This window comes from Rattus rattus, chromosome 10 (genome assembly GCF_011064425.1).
Source record: "Rattus rattus isolate New Zealand chromosome 10, Rrattus_CSIRO_v1, whole genome shotgun sequence".
Lineage (NCBI taxonomy): Eukaryota > Metazoa > Chordata > Mammalia > Rodentia > Muridae > Rattus > Rattus rattus.
In genome coordinates, this window is record NC_046163.1 from 15916084 (window position 1) to 15929556 (window position 13473).

Here is a 13473-nt window from a genome sequence, read left to right on the forward strand (position 1 = left end):
GCTGAGAATGGTGGTACACATTTAAGTCCTGGTATGGGGAGGTGGTGGTGGGTGGATTAATTATTTTCCCACAAGTATCTGGGGCTGGATGTCTTAGCTTACTTGGTGAGTTCTACTATAGTGAGAGACTTTGTTTCCAAAATCAAGGTAGTTGGTGTCCAAGGAATGACAGCTGCAACTGTCTTCTAGTATCTGCATGCAGTTACACACTTGCAAATATACACACCTCCCCCAACACAAACATATACATTTAACACATACATAAGGAAGAGAAAAAACCAAAATCTGCCAGAATAAAGCAGACAGAATTTGTGCGGTTGTAAGACATTTATGTCTATAGGTAAATCTGTGGATAAGCAAAACTCCCATCTGCCCCAGGAAGAAACAAAGATGCTGAAATTTTTAATCTCTCACCAGTGGATAAGGCACCAGTAAGTAGAAGAAGAGAACATGGAGAAAGGAGCAGGAAAGAAGGAAGAGAGAAGAACACAGATAAAGATGAGAGAAAGATGAGGGGGAGAGTCTGAAGGAGAGGAAGAGGAAGAGAAGAGGAAGAAGAAAAGGGAGAGGAGATAGAGTTGGAAGAAGCAAGCTCAGGATTACTTTAAAAATTTAATTACTTTATTGGGGTGCAGGGGTGGGATGGGGAGTGTGCAGGAAGAGAGGAGCAGCAGCAGAATTCATAGAATAGGAACAAAATCTCGATCAATATGCACAATATGAGACCATGAACTAAAAATGTACTGAAGTTTGACTACTGCCAAAGGAACACATTTTAGCTGTTCTTTCCCCAAAAGCAGAGCAAACAAACAAAGAAGAAGTATACAATGAGGTCACTTCTCAGAGCTCCACTGCAGCAATCACTTTGTCACATAGAAATGTGACATTATGTAGTGGTATCTATATACCTTAAGTACACATGGCATTATCATTCAGGAAAGCAAGCAAGCAAGCAAACAACCAAAACTTAGCAAACATTCTAGAATAAATGATATAATTCACCAATTAAGTAGATTGGGAGGTTGGTTTTTGTTTGTCTTGTTTTGTTTTCTGTTTTTTAATTATTTTCCCACAAGTATCTCTCTAGCCAAAATTGGACTCTGCCTCCTGCCTCTGATTTTTTGAGAAGCGTGATTCAGGTATGCCAAGATTTTTCCTTTTGAACAAACTATAAGGGGGGCATGTCTGTGATACAGTTGGACATTGATTTCTTTTTATATTTCAAATTTGATGTGTTCATTTGCAAACATATATGCATGTTTCTTTACTGGATCCCGTGGAAGAAAGACGACAACTTTCCGAGGTCAGATGTTTGCTTCTACCATGCAGGTCCCAGGGATTAAACTCAGGATGTCAAGGTTTGTGGCGAGCATTTTTTTTGCCGGCAGAGCCATCTTTCCAGCTGCTGTTCAACATTTTAAATTATAAATTTTTATGGTGTACTAGTGCAATAGAGATGCCTCGCAGGAATTTCTTCCCACTAGAATTCCCTAGACTCTCAGAACAAGACAAGAAAGAAACAAACCACAAAAGAATACAAGACATTAGAGGCAAATCTGAGGACATCCTGGGGGTCGGGAAGAAGCCCCAGCTACAGTTGTGTGCCTAAGGTCAGGTATACACATCTTTTGCTTCCTGTTTCATGAGGAACCTGTGTGTCATCATTTTTTTAATATGAAAATTTGGGCTATAATGAAGCTAAATAATCTTTAAGCCTAAATGATAGTGAAAGCTGTGGAATTTAAAAATCAATTCCAGAATGCTGGTTTAATTTGATTTAGTTCAGAGAACTAACTTCTGTTTTTAAAGGAGAAATCAACACTGGCAGAAATTAGAATAATTTAAGTTTTAATTGCTCACCAACTTCTCAATCACTTCATGTTTATTCACTGAGGCAAAAGTTGAACCTGAAAGAGCTTTTGGAAAACAGAGACTGGAAGTAAAAGTAAGCTGGGCTTAATGTTCAAAACACATTGCAGAATCTAAGCTTCAAGCTCCACATATTGACCCACAGATAATATACGATGGTGTGCACTTGATTTAACAGCTCAAGATACTCTGCTCCTTTTGGGACAGGGTGTGGTTTCCCATTTTCAATGTTCTTCCATTCACTCATACTTTATTTTTGCCATTTCAATTTGCCAGTCATTCTAGCATCATGCATAAAATGCCAATCAAATTGTTATTAATTTGCAATTTCAGTAAACAGAGCTGTGACACAAAAATGTTTTCTCCAACTTTTCCTACTTCATAAAAGTGATGTAAAAATCTAAATTCAATTGACAGAAGCATTTGGAGGCAGAGAGTGTAGAATCCTCAGTATTGGCTTGATATTTTCATGAATGGGCTTTGAGACGATCTGTAAATGACATTGCAACTCTACTTATAAAAAGCAGGGGGCAAGAACAGTGAACAAAAGACATATAAACTTTAAATCCTACATAATATCACTTGTAACACTTCATGTTTATAAACACATGTTTTTAAAAGTGTACATAAGCATAAGAGAAGAAAGAAGCTTTGTATAGTAGAGATTCAGGAGCCCTTAGAGGAGAGGAGTGAAAATAAATGTTGATACAACTATGGTTAGAGTTGTGGGGAAAAGAGATTTTCCTAAACTGATCTAAAGAGTAAAAAGGCAGGAAAATTCAACATGTAGACAAGTTGTACTTTAAACACACACACACAACACACACACACACACACACACACACACACACACATACACACACACACACAGTAGGGAAAGGGAATCAAAGACAGACTGCAGCACTTATAAAGTGGTATAATCAATCTTGGAAACAAAATTGTCTGCAAAAGTAAAAAGATTTACATGTATGACAATAGGGTGGGCTCTTTTTTTTCTGCAGAGAGAGCTGGTTTTAGCTATTGTGGGATACTGGATAATCCAAAGAAGTGGAAGCCAAGTTTGTCACAAGAGTGCCAATCCACTGCTGACTCTAGAAATTTGAAAGTCCTATTGAGTAGTTCTCCTAAAACACGGACATCACATCTTTATTTCAGAGAACAAGAAGAACCAGGATTCTGTCATTTTAAACATTTAAAGGAAAGTACATTGATATTCCTAGACCCTGTTTACCCTGTCTGTTTGACTACTTGGAATCTGTTAGACTCCAGGTCTTCAATATAATCAAATTATTACATGTATGCATTAAATATTCCAATAGTAAGTGAAAATACATGCTTAAAAGAGTATTTCAAAATTAGCACAATTTTCTTACCGTGTCTCTGCACTGAATCTGTTACTTTACTTTGATATAGTTCCTCACATCTTTATATATGTGTAAATGTAAAATATATATATCCACATATGTGTGCTTGTTTGTGTGTTAGTTCAGTTGCTCTCATGACACTATGTATTTACACAGATTAGAGAACAATTTAGGTATTGGTCTTCCCACACTTGGTTATCACTGAATCAGCCAGGCTGACTCTGCAACTGTCTAGGAATTTTCTGGTCTCTACCTGCAATCTCAACGTATGGGCAATGGAGTTACTGATGTGGAATACTGTATCCAACTTTAAATAGGTTTCAACTCACATTCCCGTGCTTATGCAGTAAAATCTCTGCTCACTGAGCCATCTCCTAGCTCTGATTGTATACATTATTTTCACAAACTCCAGAAATGGCTTGATCTGGTTTCAAACATAGATTTTTTTTCAAACAAACAGATGCAAAACCATAAATATTGGTTTCCTTTCTGTATATCAAACTTAATATGTTTTATAGTCACTCTTATCTATAACCAGAAGACCATCCCTGGGAAGCCATTTTCTTACTGTCTGGACTCATGCCAGCCGGTGGGACTTTTATGCTTCACTTTCTCCTGGGATGTGAAGCAGGTTAGGCACTAGCTTTGCAAGCCTGATAACCTGAGTTCAATCCGCAGAATCCTTGGAACCCAGATAGATAGATAGAAAGAGAGAACTGACTCCACAATGCACCATACATGGCATACGTGTGTGCATGAATTTATACACGATTACACACACAGCAATAATAAAGAGAGATGATAGATAGATAGATAGGTAGATAGATTGGCTTCATCACCCAACTTTGGCTGTTTTTTCATCATCTGATATTTTAGTTATTATCCTTTATTTCTCTATAATACTAGAAGTTTGAAAATGCTTTTTTTGTGTGTTTTATTATTAGTCCATTTAACTATTTTAAAGATTGTTTTATGTTTAAGTTTTTGTCTGTCTGGTGAGAGGGGGTGGTGCATGTGAGTTCAGATGCCTACAGAGGCCAGAAGAGGACATCAGATTTCCTTCAGGCAGAGTTCCAAGCATATCAATGAGCCCATTGATATGGGTTCTGAGAGTGGAACTTGGGTCCTTTGCAGGAGCAGTGTGCATTCGTAATTATTGAGACATCCTTATTGATCCCATGCAATTTAGAACTGTTTCATTCATGGCTTTTGAGACCTTTCATAACTAAGAATGTTTATCTTAAAAATAAAATAGAGTAAATATGTTTACATATTTAGATGAGGTGAGGTTCCGTTTCAATGGCTATAATTTAAACTAACATGGTTTGGTTCCATCTTATTTACTTGAAGTTTAATTACTGAGTAAAATCCACATGGTCATTAAAAACTTAAACACATGGCTTCTAAAATCTTTCCATTGTTCTATATATTCCATATCTATGTATATATCACATATAGAGATAAATAGAATCTCAACAAAAAATAAAGGTATAATTCAGCAGAAGATAGATTCATTATGAACTTTTCTGAGCTTGAAAAGTGTTCCGTGAGAGATGCTCAGGTTTCAAAGGGGAGGAACCTTAGAAGAAATGCCCAACAATGGTGGAGAGGAAGGTGTAGAATCCATCTCTGGTCGAAAGACAGCACATCAAGTAAAGGAAAGGGGAGTCTAAAGTTCTGACCCAGAATTGTTCCTGTCTAAAAGAACTGCAGGGACAATAATGGAGAAGAGACTGAGGGAAAGAAGGATCTTTCCCAATTTGTGATGCAGCTCAAGAGGAGGCTCCAATACCTGACACATTACTGTGGTGTGCTTACAGATAGGAGGCTAGCATGGATGCCGTCTGAGAGGCCCAACAAGCAGCTGAGGCAGATGCAGATACTTACATCCAACCAATGGAAAGAAGTTGGGGACCCCTGAGGTTGAGTTAGAGAAAAACTGAAAGAAGCTGAGGAGGAGAGTGACCTCATAGAAAGACCAGCAGTCTCAAATAACCTGAGCCCTGAGATCTCTCAGACACTGAGTTAGCAGACAGGCAGCATACACTAGCTGATATAAGGTCCCTGACACATATACAGCAAAGGACTGCCTGGTCTGACCTCAGTGAGAGAAGGTGCAACTGACTTTTTAAAGACTTGAGGCCCCAGGGAGTGGGAAGGTCTAGGGGGAAAGGAGTTTGGGGGAACATCCTCTTGGAGATGAGGGATGAACAATGGGGTGAGGAACATTTGGAGGGTAGACCTGGAGGGAGATAACAACTAGAATATAAAAAAAGATAAATAATAATAGTAATAATAATAGCAATAACAACATTAATGATGATAATAATAATATAGTGATATTGAAGAGAAAGGAAAAATGTCCTGTGCAAACTACTGTAGAAGGAGGAGAAGGAAGAGTTGGTTCCTATAATGGGATATGCTAACACATCTTTCTAGACACTAGAAATCAAATAAATTAGAACATACATTTATTGCCAAGGACTCCATGATAGACAATTCTAACTTAATGGAATGAATGTGATATCAATACTTTTAGGTACAGTGATATTTCAAAGTCAGTTCTTCCTAGATTATAAATCAACCAATATGTCTCGTGACTTCTGTTATTCAGTCAGTGAACTGATCACAACTCCATTACAATCAAAGGTAAAAACAGAAGATGTTCCACTCTTCTTTCCTACAGGATAAAATAGTAAAACACACTTCAAAGAGCACAAAATGTTGGGATTGAAGACATATTCATATGAAATTTTAATAACTTTGGTAGTGGAAGTAACTCTGGGGAGTAACTCACAGGAGTGCTGTGTATAAAATGCTTGCACTTTCAAGGCAGAGTGCTAAAAATGAAAAACAATACAAAACAAAACAAACCTTAGACATTTAACTTTTAACTAGAGAGTTAATGCATTTTTAAAAGTAGAAAATAAGGATAAGTGCAGAAATTGGTGAAGCAGCAAACAGCAGGAAATAGAAGAAAGAACGATGAAGTTTTTCTAATGGTTCATGGATTAAAAATGAAAGGGACAAAGGGATAGTTAGGCAACAAGAAAGAGCAGGTATCTCAAAGACGGAATAGACTTGCTCCCCCACCCACTTTCACCCTCTTCCTTCAGAGCAGAGGACACAGCCAAAGAGGGGAGGACGCCCGGTGAGTATGCAGACTGCTGCTGACTCCAGTGGAACTCCCTCCTGTTCCTCACTGATGTGCTACAAGCTGCATGATACCAGAACATGTGCTTCCCAAAACACTGGCAGTAAGTGGAAAAGAAGAATCCCAGTCGGGTGTGGCGGCAAACACCTCTAAAGATACCAGTATTTGACAGGCCAAGGCAGCAGGATCATATTTGGGGGCTAACACAGGTTACATAGTGAGACTATAGCTCAAAAAACAAGACAAAACAAACAAAAGATCATTAATGTACAGGAGAGGAGAATGGAATAGAGCAATAATTACAGCTTCTTTTAGATGTTACATTTACATATTAATACAACTATGTGTATTTGTGTGTGTTTGTGTACATATGCATCTGTATGTTCATACTTGCATATGTGTGCCTACATATGTACTTGTGTGTCTGTGTTTGTGTTTGTGTATCTGCATGTGTATGACTATATGTGTCTGTGGGTGTATGTGTATATATGTGTCTGTGTCTGTCTCTCTGTGGATATGTGTCTTCTTGTATGTGTTTGTGTGGTACATGTGTACATATTTGTGTATGTGTCTGTCTTTTGTGTATATATGTCTGTGTGTGTCTGTGTTTATGTGTATCTTTGTGGGGACTTATATTTGCGTGTGTATGCAGGTGTGTGTGTGTGTGTGTGTGTGTGTGTGTGTGTGTGTGTATGTGTGTATTTAGCCCAGAAGTCAAGGATCAGTGTTGTCCTCTGCCCTACCCTATAGGGATTCTCACTGGACTTGGAGCTCAATGATTGAGCCACAGTAGCTTGTTAAGGAGCATCCTATATCTTTCTGTCACCTATAATCACTGGGATTAGAGGCACATGTCATAATACACAGCTTTATATGGGATCTCAGAAACAAACTTAGGTTCTTATCCTTGTACCTCAAGCCCTTGTCTCAGTGAGTTGTGATCCCAGGCTCTAGACCTAGCTGTTTCTCCCTTTTATTGCTCATGTTTAATACCAGATATCAACTGAATGCTTGAGAAATAGCCTTCCAAATAATTGACAGAATGGCTACTTTATGGATTATTCTGTTTTACATGGCAGCGAATAAAATTAAAGTACAATGAATAATGACTGTATATGCATATACATGAATATAATACATACATATATAGGTGAGTTTGGATAAATACATTCAGTATTTCTATTTACCTTTCCAAAAATGCTTAATCTTTTGGAGTCAATATATGGCTGTTTCAGTAAATATCTGAAAGAATAAAAAAATTATATATAGTTATACTATCTTGAATCAATTGCATATCTGAATTTATGATTCACAGACAGACAGACAAATACAAACACTCCCCAAAAATCTTATAAATGTTTGACTTGGGGCTGAGGTGATGGTTCAGTGGGCTCAAATGTGAGAACATGAGTTCAAACCCTAGAACCTTCATAAATCCAGGTAAGGTAGTGTACACATATAATCCCAGAGTTCCTTCAACAAGGTGGGAGATAGAGACAGGAGCTTCTCAGCTCAGGGGAAGGATAGCCTGATGTATAAGAGGGTGAACATCAAGAGATCCTGTCTCAAACAAGGAAAACCATAAGGATGGAGACATGGTATTGACCTTCAACTCCACAGTTGATTGTTCCATGAGTATCTAGCTTTATTTAATAAACACACACACACACACACACACACACACACACACACACACACTCAGTGTAAGTAACATTCCAAAAATGTAGTACTATTTTGAAAGAATTATTATTAATTTTGGACCTACCACACACTGTTTTTCTGTCAATAAATGATATACTAGTATACTTCTCACGTTTTCACCCAAATTATAATTGCAAAAATAAATATGATTATTCTTTTACAACATCAATGACAATGATAAATGCTTTCAACAATGCAAGAAAGCTACATGCTAAACTGAGAAAACAGAAATCTCTGACATTTTGGAGTGGATAATGTGCCCCATTATATAGATTTTACAGTTATGAAAATCAACAGGAAGACATGCATTGACTTACTTTATAGCTGCTATTTGGTCCTTTGCCTCTACTGAGCCTGTCCTTCTGTGAATCTCCTGCAAAACTTTGAGGCCCTGGAATCCACTTCCTCTGCCATCAAATCTTGCTACAATGACATTATCGGTGTCAATAAGAACTGAATCCCAGTCAACATGAAACTTTTCTGTCACCATCTGGCCTCCTGGTTCTTCATCTCTGTAAATGTGAACATATTTGATCAAAAGAAGAGCAGCTAGCACCTTGGAAGAAAGTTTACCAGTTACGGAAATCACCATATGGGCTATTAACCATTTGGTTGATTCTCGATGACAAACCATTTTCCCCATATAAACTTTGAAATGAGGAGTCCTATGGATGAGGTGAAAACAGAACTTGAGACGTTGCAGCTGACATGGGATTAACTCATTTTTCAAAGAGAAGAAATGGAAAAAAATATGTGGTCCTTTAAAAGGCTTTTTTGAAGAATGACTGTCAAGTTGACAGACAAGTCTATTTTTATTGGCTGTCTTCAAGTGTGTTGTAGAAATAAATGTCTTACCTATGGTTTACAAGGGTTGAAGGGTCTGATTGAGTGCTAACTCAGCCATGGAAACTTCATATAATTTAACAGGAAGCATACAACCTTAAAGAATGTTGGACTCTGAAGGAAATATTGTATTAATATTTCCTGAGGGTTTTCTTTCTGTCCAAGATAGAGTTCTCACTGCTTTATTGTAGATATGTTAAACAAACAGTAAAGGAAGAAAAATCTTTTTCAGCCTTCAAGCTAACAGCCAAGAAAGGTAGTGGGAATACAAATGTCTGGAAATCTTGAAAACAAGATTCCAAGGTGACATAAAAATTACAAAGCTTGACTCTTTTCTCCACAAGGAAGATATAGCACGACTTTACACTGACAGTGTTGTTTAGGTCAAGTAGTTTTTGTTGTTTTCTTTTCCATAATAGAGAAAATGTAGAGAGGGAGGAGCTCATAAAAGCCACATGTGCTGGGGATTTGCCGAAGCATCAGAGGATTTGTCTAACTTTTGGGAGATCCCGTGTCTGACCTCTAGCACACCTCCATGAAAATCATTCTCATCATGTTCCTTACCATCATCATAACCATCATAACTCTGGTCAGGTCCAGAAGATATTCTATTTCCCCAAATTCTAGCTGTTAGTTGAAAGCTACCATTTCTCAGATCTGGTAAAACCAGTTCCCTTCTCCCCTAAGGAGCCATTTTTCTCATTGTTGGCAGAAGAGATATAGTGCTATCTGTGGTACCTATGTGAACAGATTCTCGTGCGGACCTCTAGGCTCCCTCAGTACTTGCTAACATTTCAAAATCACTGTGGGCATCTGACTTTTCTCATCTCTCCTTGTCTCTTTTGCTACCGTGAACTTCCTCAGTGCATGAGCTTTCCTCCCCCTACCTGATTGTTCTTCTTATAATCCTGCTATTTCATCTATGCTCGCTTGTTTGTCCTGTTTATACTCTCTTTTACTCATTCTCTCACCATCTTTCTCTTTGCTCCCTCCCTTTATTGTTTTCCCATTGATCTGCTCCTGCCTCCCTCAAGGCCAGCTCAAGTCTACTGCAAAATACTCATTCTACCCCTTTCTCTTTTTGCTCTGAACTCTTCCACATGAATATGACTATTCTATCCCTCGTATATACAATAAAGCATAAAACAGAAATCAAATATCACGACTTTTACCATACCATAGAAGGATAATTTCTTCAGTTTACATCACCCTCATTTTCATGCATGCAGATTCCATCACTTTCATTATAATCATTATAACTATCACCATCGGCACCATCATACCATCATCACCCGTATTCTAATCCTCATCATATTCATATTTGGCTCTTCTAGGACCAAACTAGGCACAGATTATACAGTTGGTCACCCACATGATGGGACTAAAGAACATCTAATTGCATTTTTCTGAGAAGATCTTCATTGGTATTGTTAAGCCTTAAACATGGGACTAATGTCTAAGATGCCTACTTAACATAGCAAAGTGGATGCTGGCAGGTATTCTCCTTGTATCTCTTACTGTCTTCCAGTTATCTCACCCATCTGTAGGATGGGGATATACTACTCCCACCCTAAAATTCTCAAAGATAAGCATTGGGCTTGGATTCTCACACAATTTAGGGTTGCCCTTTCCTATCTAATGCAACTATTTTGGCCTTTTGGTCTATGCTTTACTTTTTTGCCCATTCTCTTGGCCCTTTGTAGGGCAAGTGGAACTGTGTCGCTATATAAAAACTGGGAAGGTTGAGTGGGTACAGAAACTCCAGTATTCTCAGACCTGAGGATGTTTGGAGTTTCATCTACTCCACATCTCGCTCCTATACTGGAGCACATAACCACAACCCCCATGGAAAGAACATGACCACTGGTCACGTAGCACAGAACACACAAACTTCTCCATGAGGCATCTAGATGGGCTTTGAAGGTTTAGCCAATAATCTTCCCTTTCTAGACATTCCTTCCTGCAAAAGGTATTTAATCTCTGGTCCAACCTGAGGAAGTTGTATGCACCCATTTTCTATGATAAACCATAAATAACAAGTTCAAAAAGGCAATGACTGTATCTCTTATCAAGAACCACCATGGAAACCATAGGGGAAGCCTTCATAGTACAGAGCATCCCGAGTCTTCCACAAAATGCCCCTCCAAAATACTAGACACAAAACTAAACTAGAGTTCCCCCTCCCCCCAGTACTTGTCTTTTCCTCACAGGCCTGTGTGAGCCTCCTTCTTTCCTGATTCCATGCAGTATCCAGCATTTAGTCTGCCTCGGATCTCCTCCAGGATGGAGTCTCCATCCTATGGTGCATTCTCCCACCCTTCCTGTCTGCATTTTTGTCTGACAGAGTAAAGTTCACACATGAGGAACTTTTGTTGCCCTTCTTTGCTGAAGGTTCTCCTGCCTCTTCTCCCTCCTCTCTTCATATGACCTAGGTCAGTCTGGTAATGTTCACTCTGGACTTTGCAGTTGTCCCTGACTCTGGCTATGCTCTCCATTTTGTCTACAATAAACCTCCGCTACCATACCCAGAAACAGTCATGCTTTTTTCTTGTTTGTTTGTTTTTTTTTAATTCATCTGGTGCTAAAATTTGAGATGAGTCATATCCTTTGCATCTCTCTCTCTCTCTCTCTCTCTCTCTCTCTCTCTCTCTCTCTCTCTCTTCATTCAGTTACCTGGCCTGCATTCCAAGAATCCTGTCCTCACAATTTGCACTTCAGGAGAAAAGCATCAATGCATCTTTCCTCAACCATCACAGATGTGTTCACACAGATACACCACACATTACATAGTACTCATCAACAGACTTCTAGTTCACCATACTTGAAGAAAGAAAGAAAGAAAGAAAGAAAGAAAGAAAAAGAAAGAGAAACCCAGTAAAGAACCTCAGGATACATTAAGCACTGAGAACAGACAGCAGTTCTATGTGTCAATACCAAAGTGAAATCTAGTTCCCCAAACTCTAAAAAGCCGTGCATAGGTCCAGAAATCACAATCTTGGCTCTTCTTAGACTGGACTATAACTGCTAAAAGCCTGTACACTGTGTGTAGTGGTTTGAATAGATTTATCTGTTTGAATGCTTGGACATAAGGAATGGAACTATTAGGAGGTATGGCCTTGTTGGATGACATGTGGCCTTGTTGAAGAAAGTGTGCCACTAGGGTAGTGGGAGGGGGCTTTGAGCTGCTTTGCACGCCCAGGTTCTGCCCATTGTGGCTGATAGTCCATTCCTAGCTGCCTTCAGATGAAGAGGTAGAAATCTCAGCTCTTGTAGCTCCATGTCTGCCCGCAGTCTGTAATGTTTCCTGCCTTAGTGATAATGGACTGGACCTCTGAAACTATATGTTGAGGATTTAATTGGTGCTTATATGGGAATTTAGGAAAATGTGTTTAATGGGAAAAAGCTGTTATATCAAATAACAAAAGTTGCTATATGTGAAGAATTTTGTCGCTTACGTTCACACAGTAAATTCCTGATACCTGGCACCACAAAATGTGACTATATTCAGAGACAGAACTTTAAAGAGACACAGAAAGTAAACAGTGGCTCTTATGGTTAGCAGAATCTAGTCTTACTGGTGCTTTGTGCATAGAAATTAAAAACACAGGAAATACTATAGACACCTGAAGAACAAAGAGGGGTCAAAAACAAGTGACAGGGACAGCTACTGTATTGCCACTTTGCTTGATTTTAGTGTTTTAAACTTAAAAAATATTGTATTAAATGCAAGCATTTATTATTTATTTTTAAAAAGTGTGTTGACTAGAGATATGGATCAAGAGTTAAAAGCACATGCTGCTCTCTTGAAGGACAAGATTTTGGTTCCCAACATTTTCTAGAGTAACTCATAGCTGCCTATAACTCTAGCTCTCAGTATCTGGCACAGCGTTCTGGCCTCTATGGCACAGTATCGTACTCACATGGGTACACTCCCTTCTCACACATACATAATAAAAAATAAAATTCTATTTTATAAATGGCAAAAAATATGCATTAATATAGGAGAAGTTGAATCTATCATTCTATGTCTTTGCTTCCACATTTCCCTTTTTCTTCAATATTTTTGGTAGACCATACATCCTTGTGTCAGGACCAGTGATTACCCACTAAAGACTCTCTTTCTTGTCTTAAAGTGGATTGTATACATTTTTACTCATTCTCTAAATGGCATCCAGAACATTCTCCTTAGCCAGAAACAAATATCGTTTAAAAACTCTCATGAGAGCAATAAAAGAAATGGAAAAATCCACCTCTTTCTCTCCTGCTATTCACATTGCAACAAGGAGTCAAAAGATGTGCTCTCATCACTACACAGATTGAAACAGTGAACAGCCTGGATATTAATGAGCCAGGCCTAAAATTCAAAAATGGACTGTTAGTATTATCCACATGAAATTAAACTTGGGATAAACATCCTAGATAGCTCATGAAAATAACAGAACAGAACCAATAGAAAAGGGCCTTGGGGACATCTCCCAGGCAAAAGAAATGGAAATAAGCAAGAAGGAAATACTATTTTCTAATGATGTCTGCTGTCAAGTC

General features: G+C 38.4%; 1 protein-coding gene across 1 annotated transcript in view; it reads right to left on the reverse strand.

Moving 5' to 3' along the window:
* Window positions 1–13473, reverse strand: part of Dpp10 (dipeptidyl peptidase like 10) — a 101109-nt gene that overhangs the window by 10096 nt on the left and 77540 nt on the right. The window contains exons 12-13 of the mRNA XM_032915754.1: window positions 8406–8600; window positions 7575–7629 (exon numbers count right to left, since the gene is read on the reverse strand). Coding sequence (XP_032771645.1) covers window positions 7575–7629; window positions 8406–8600 — 250 coding nt within the window. The remainder of the gene's footprint in view (window positions 1–7574; window positions 7630–8405; window positions 8601–13473) is intronic.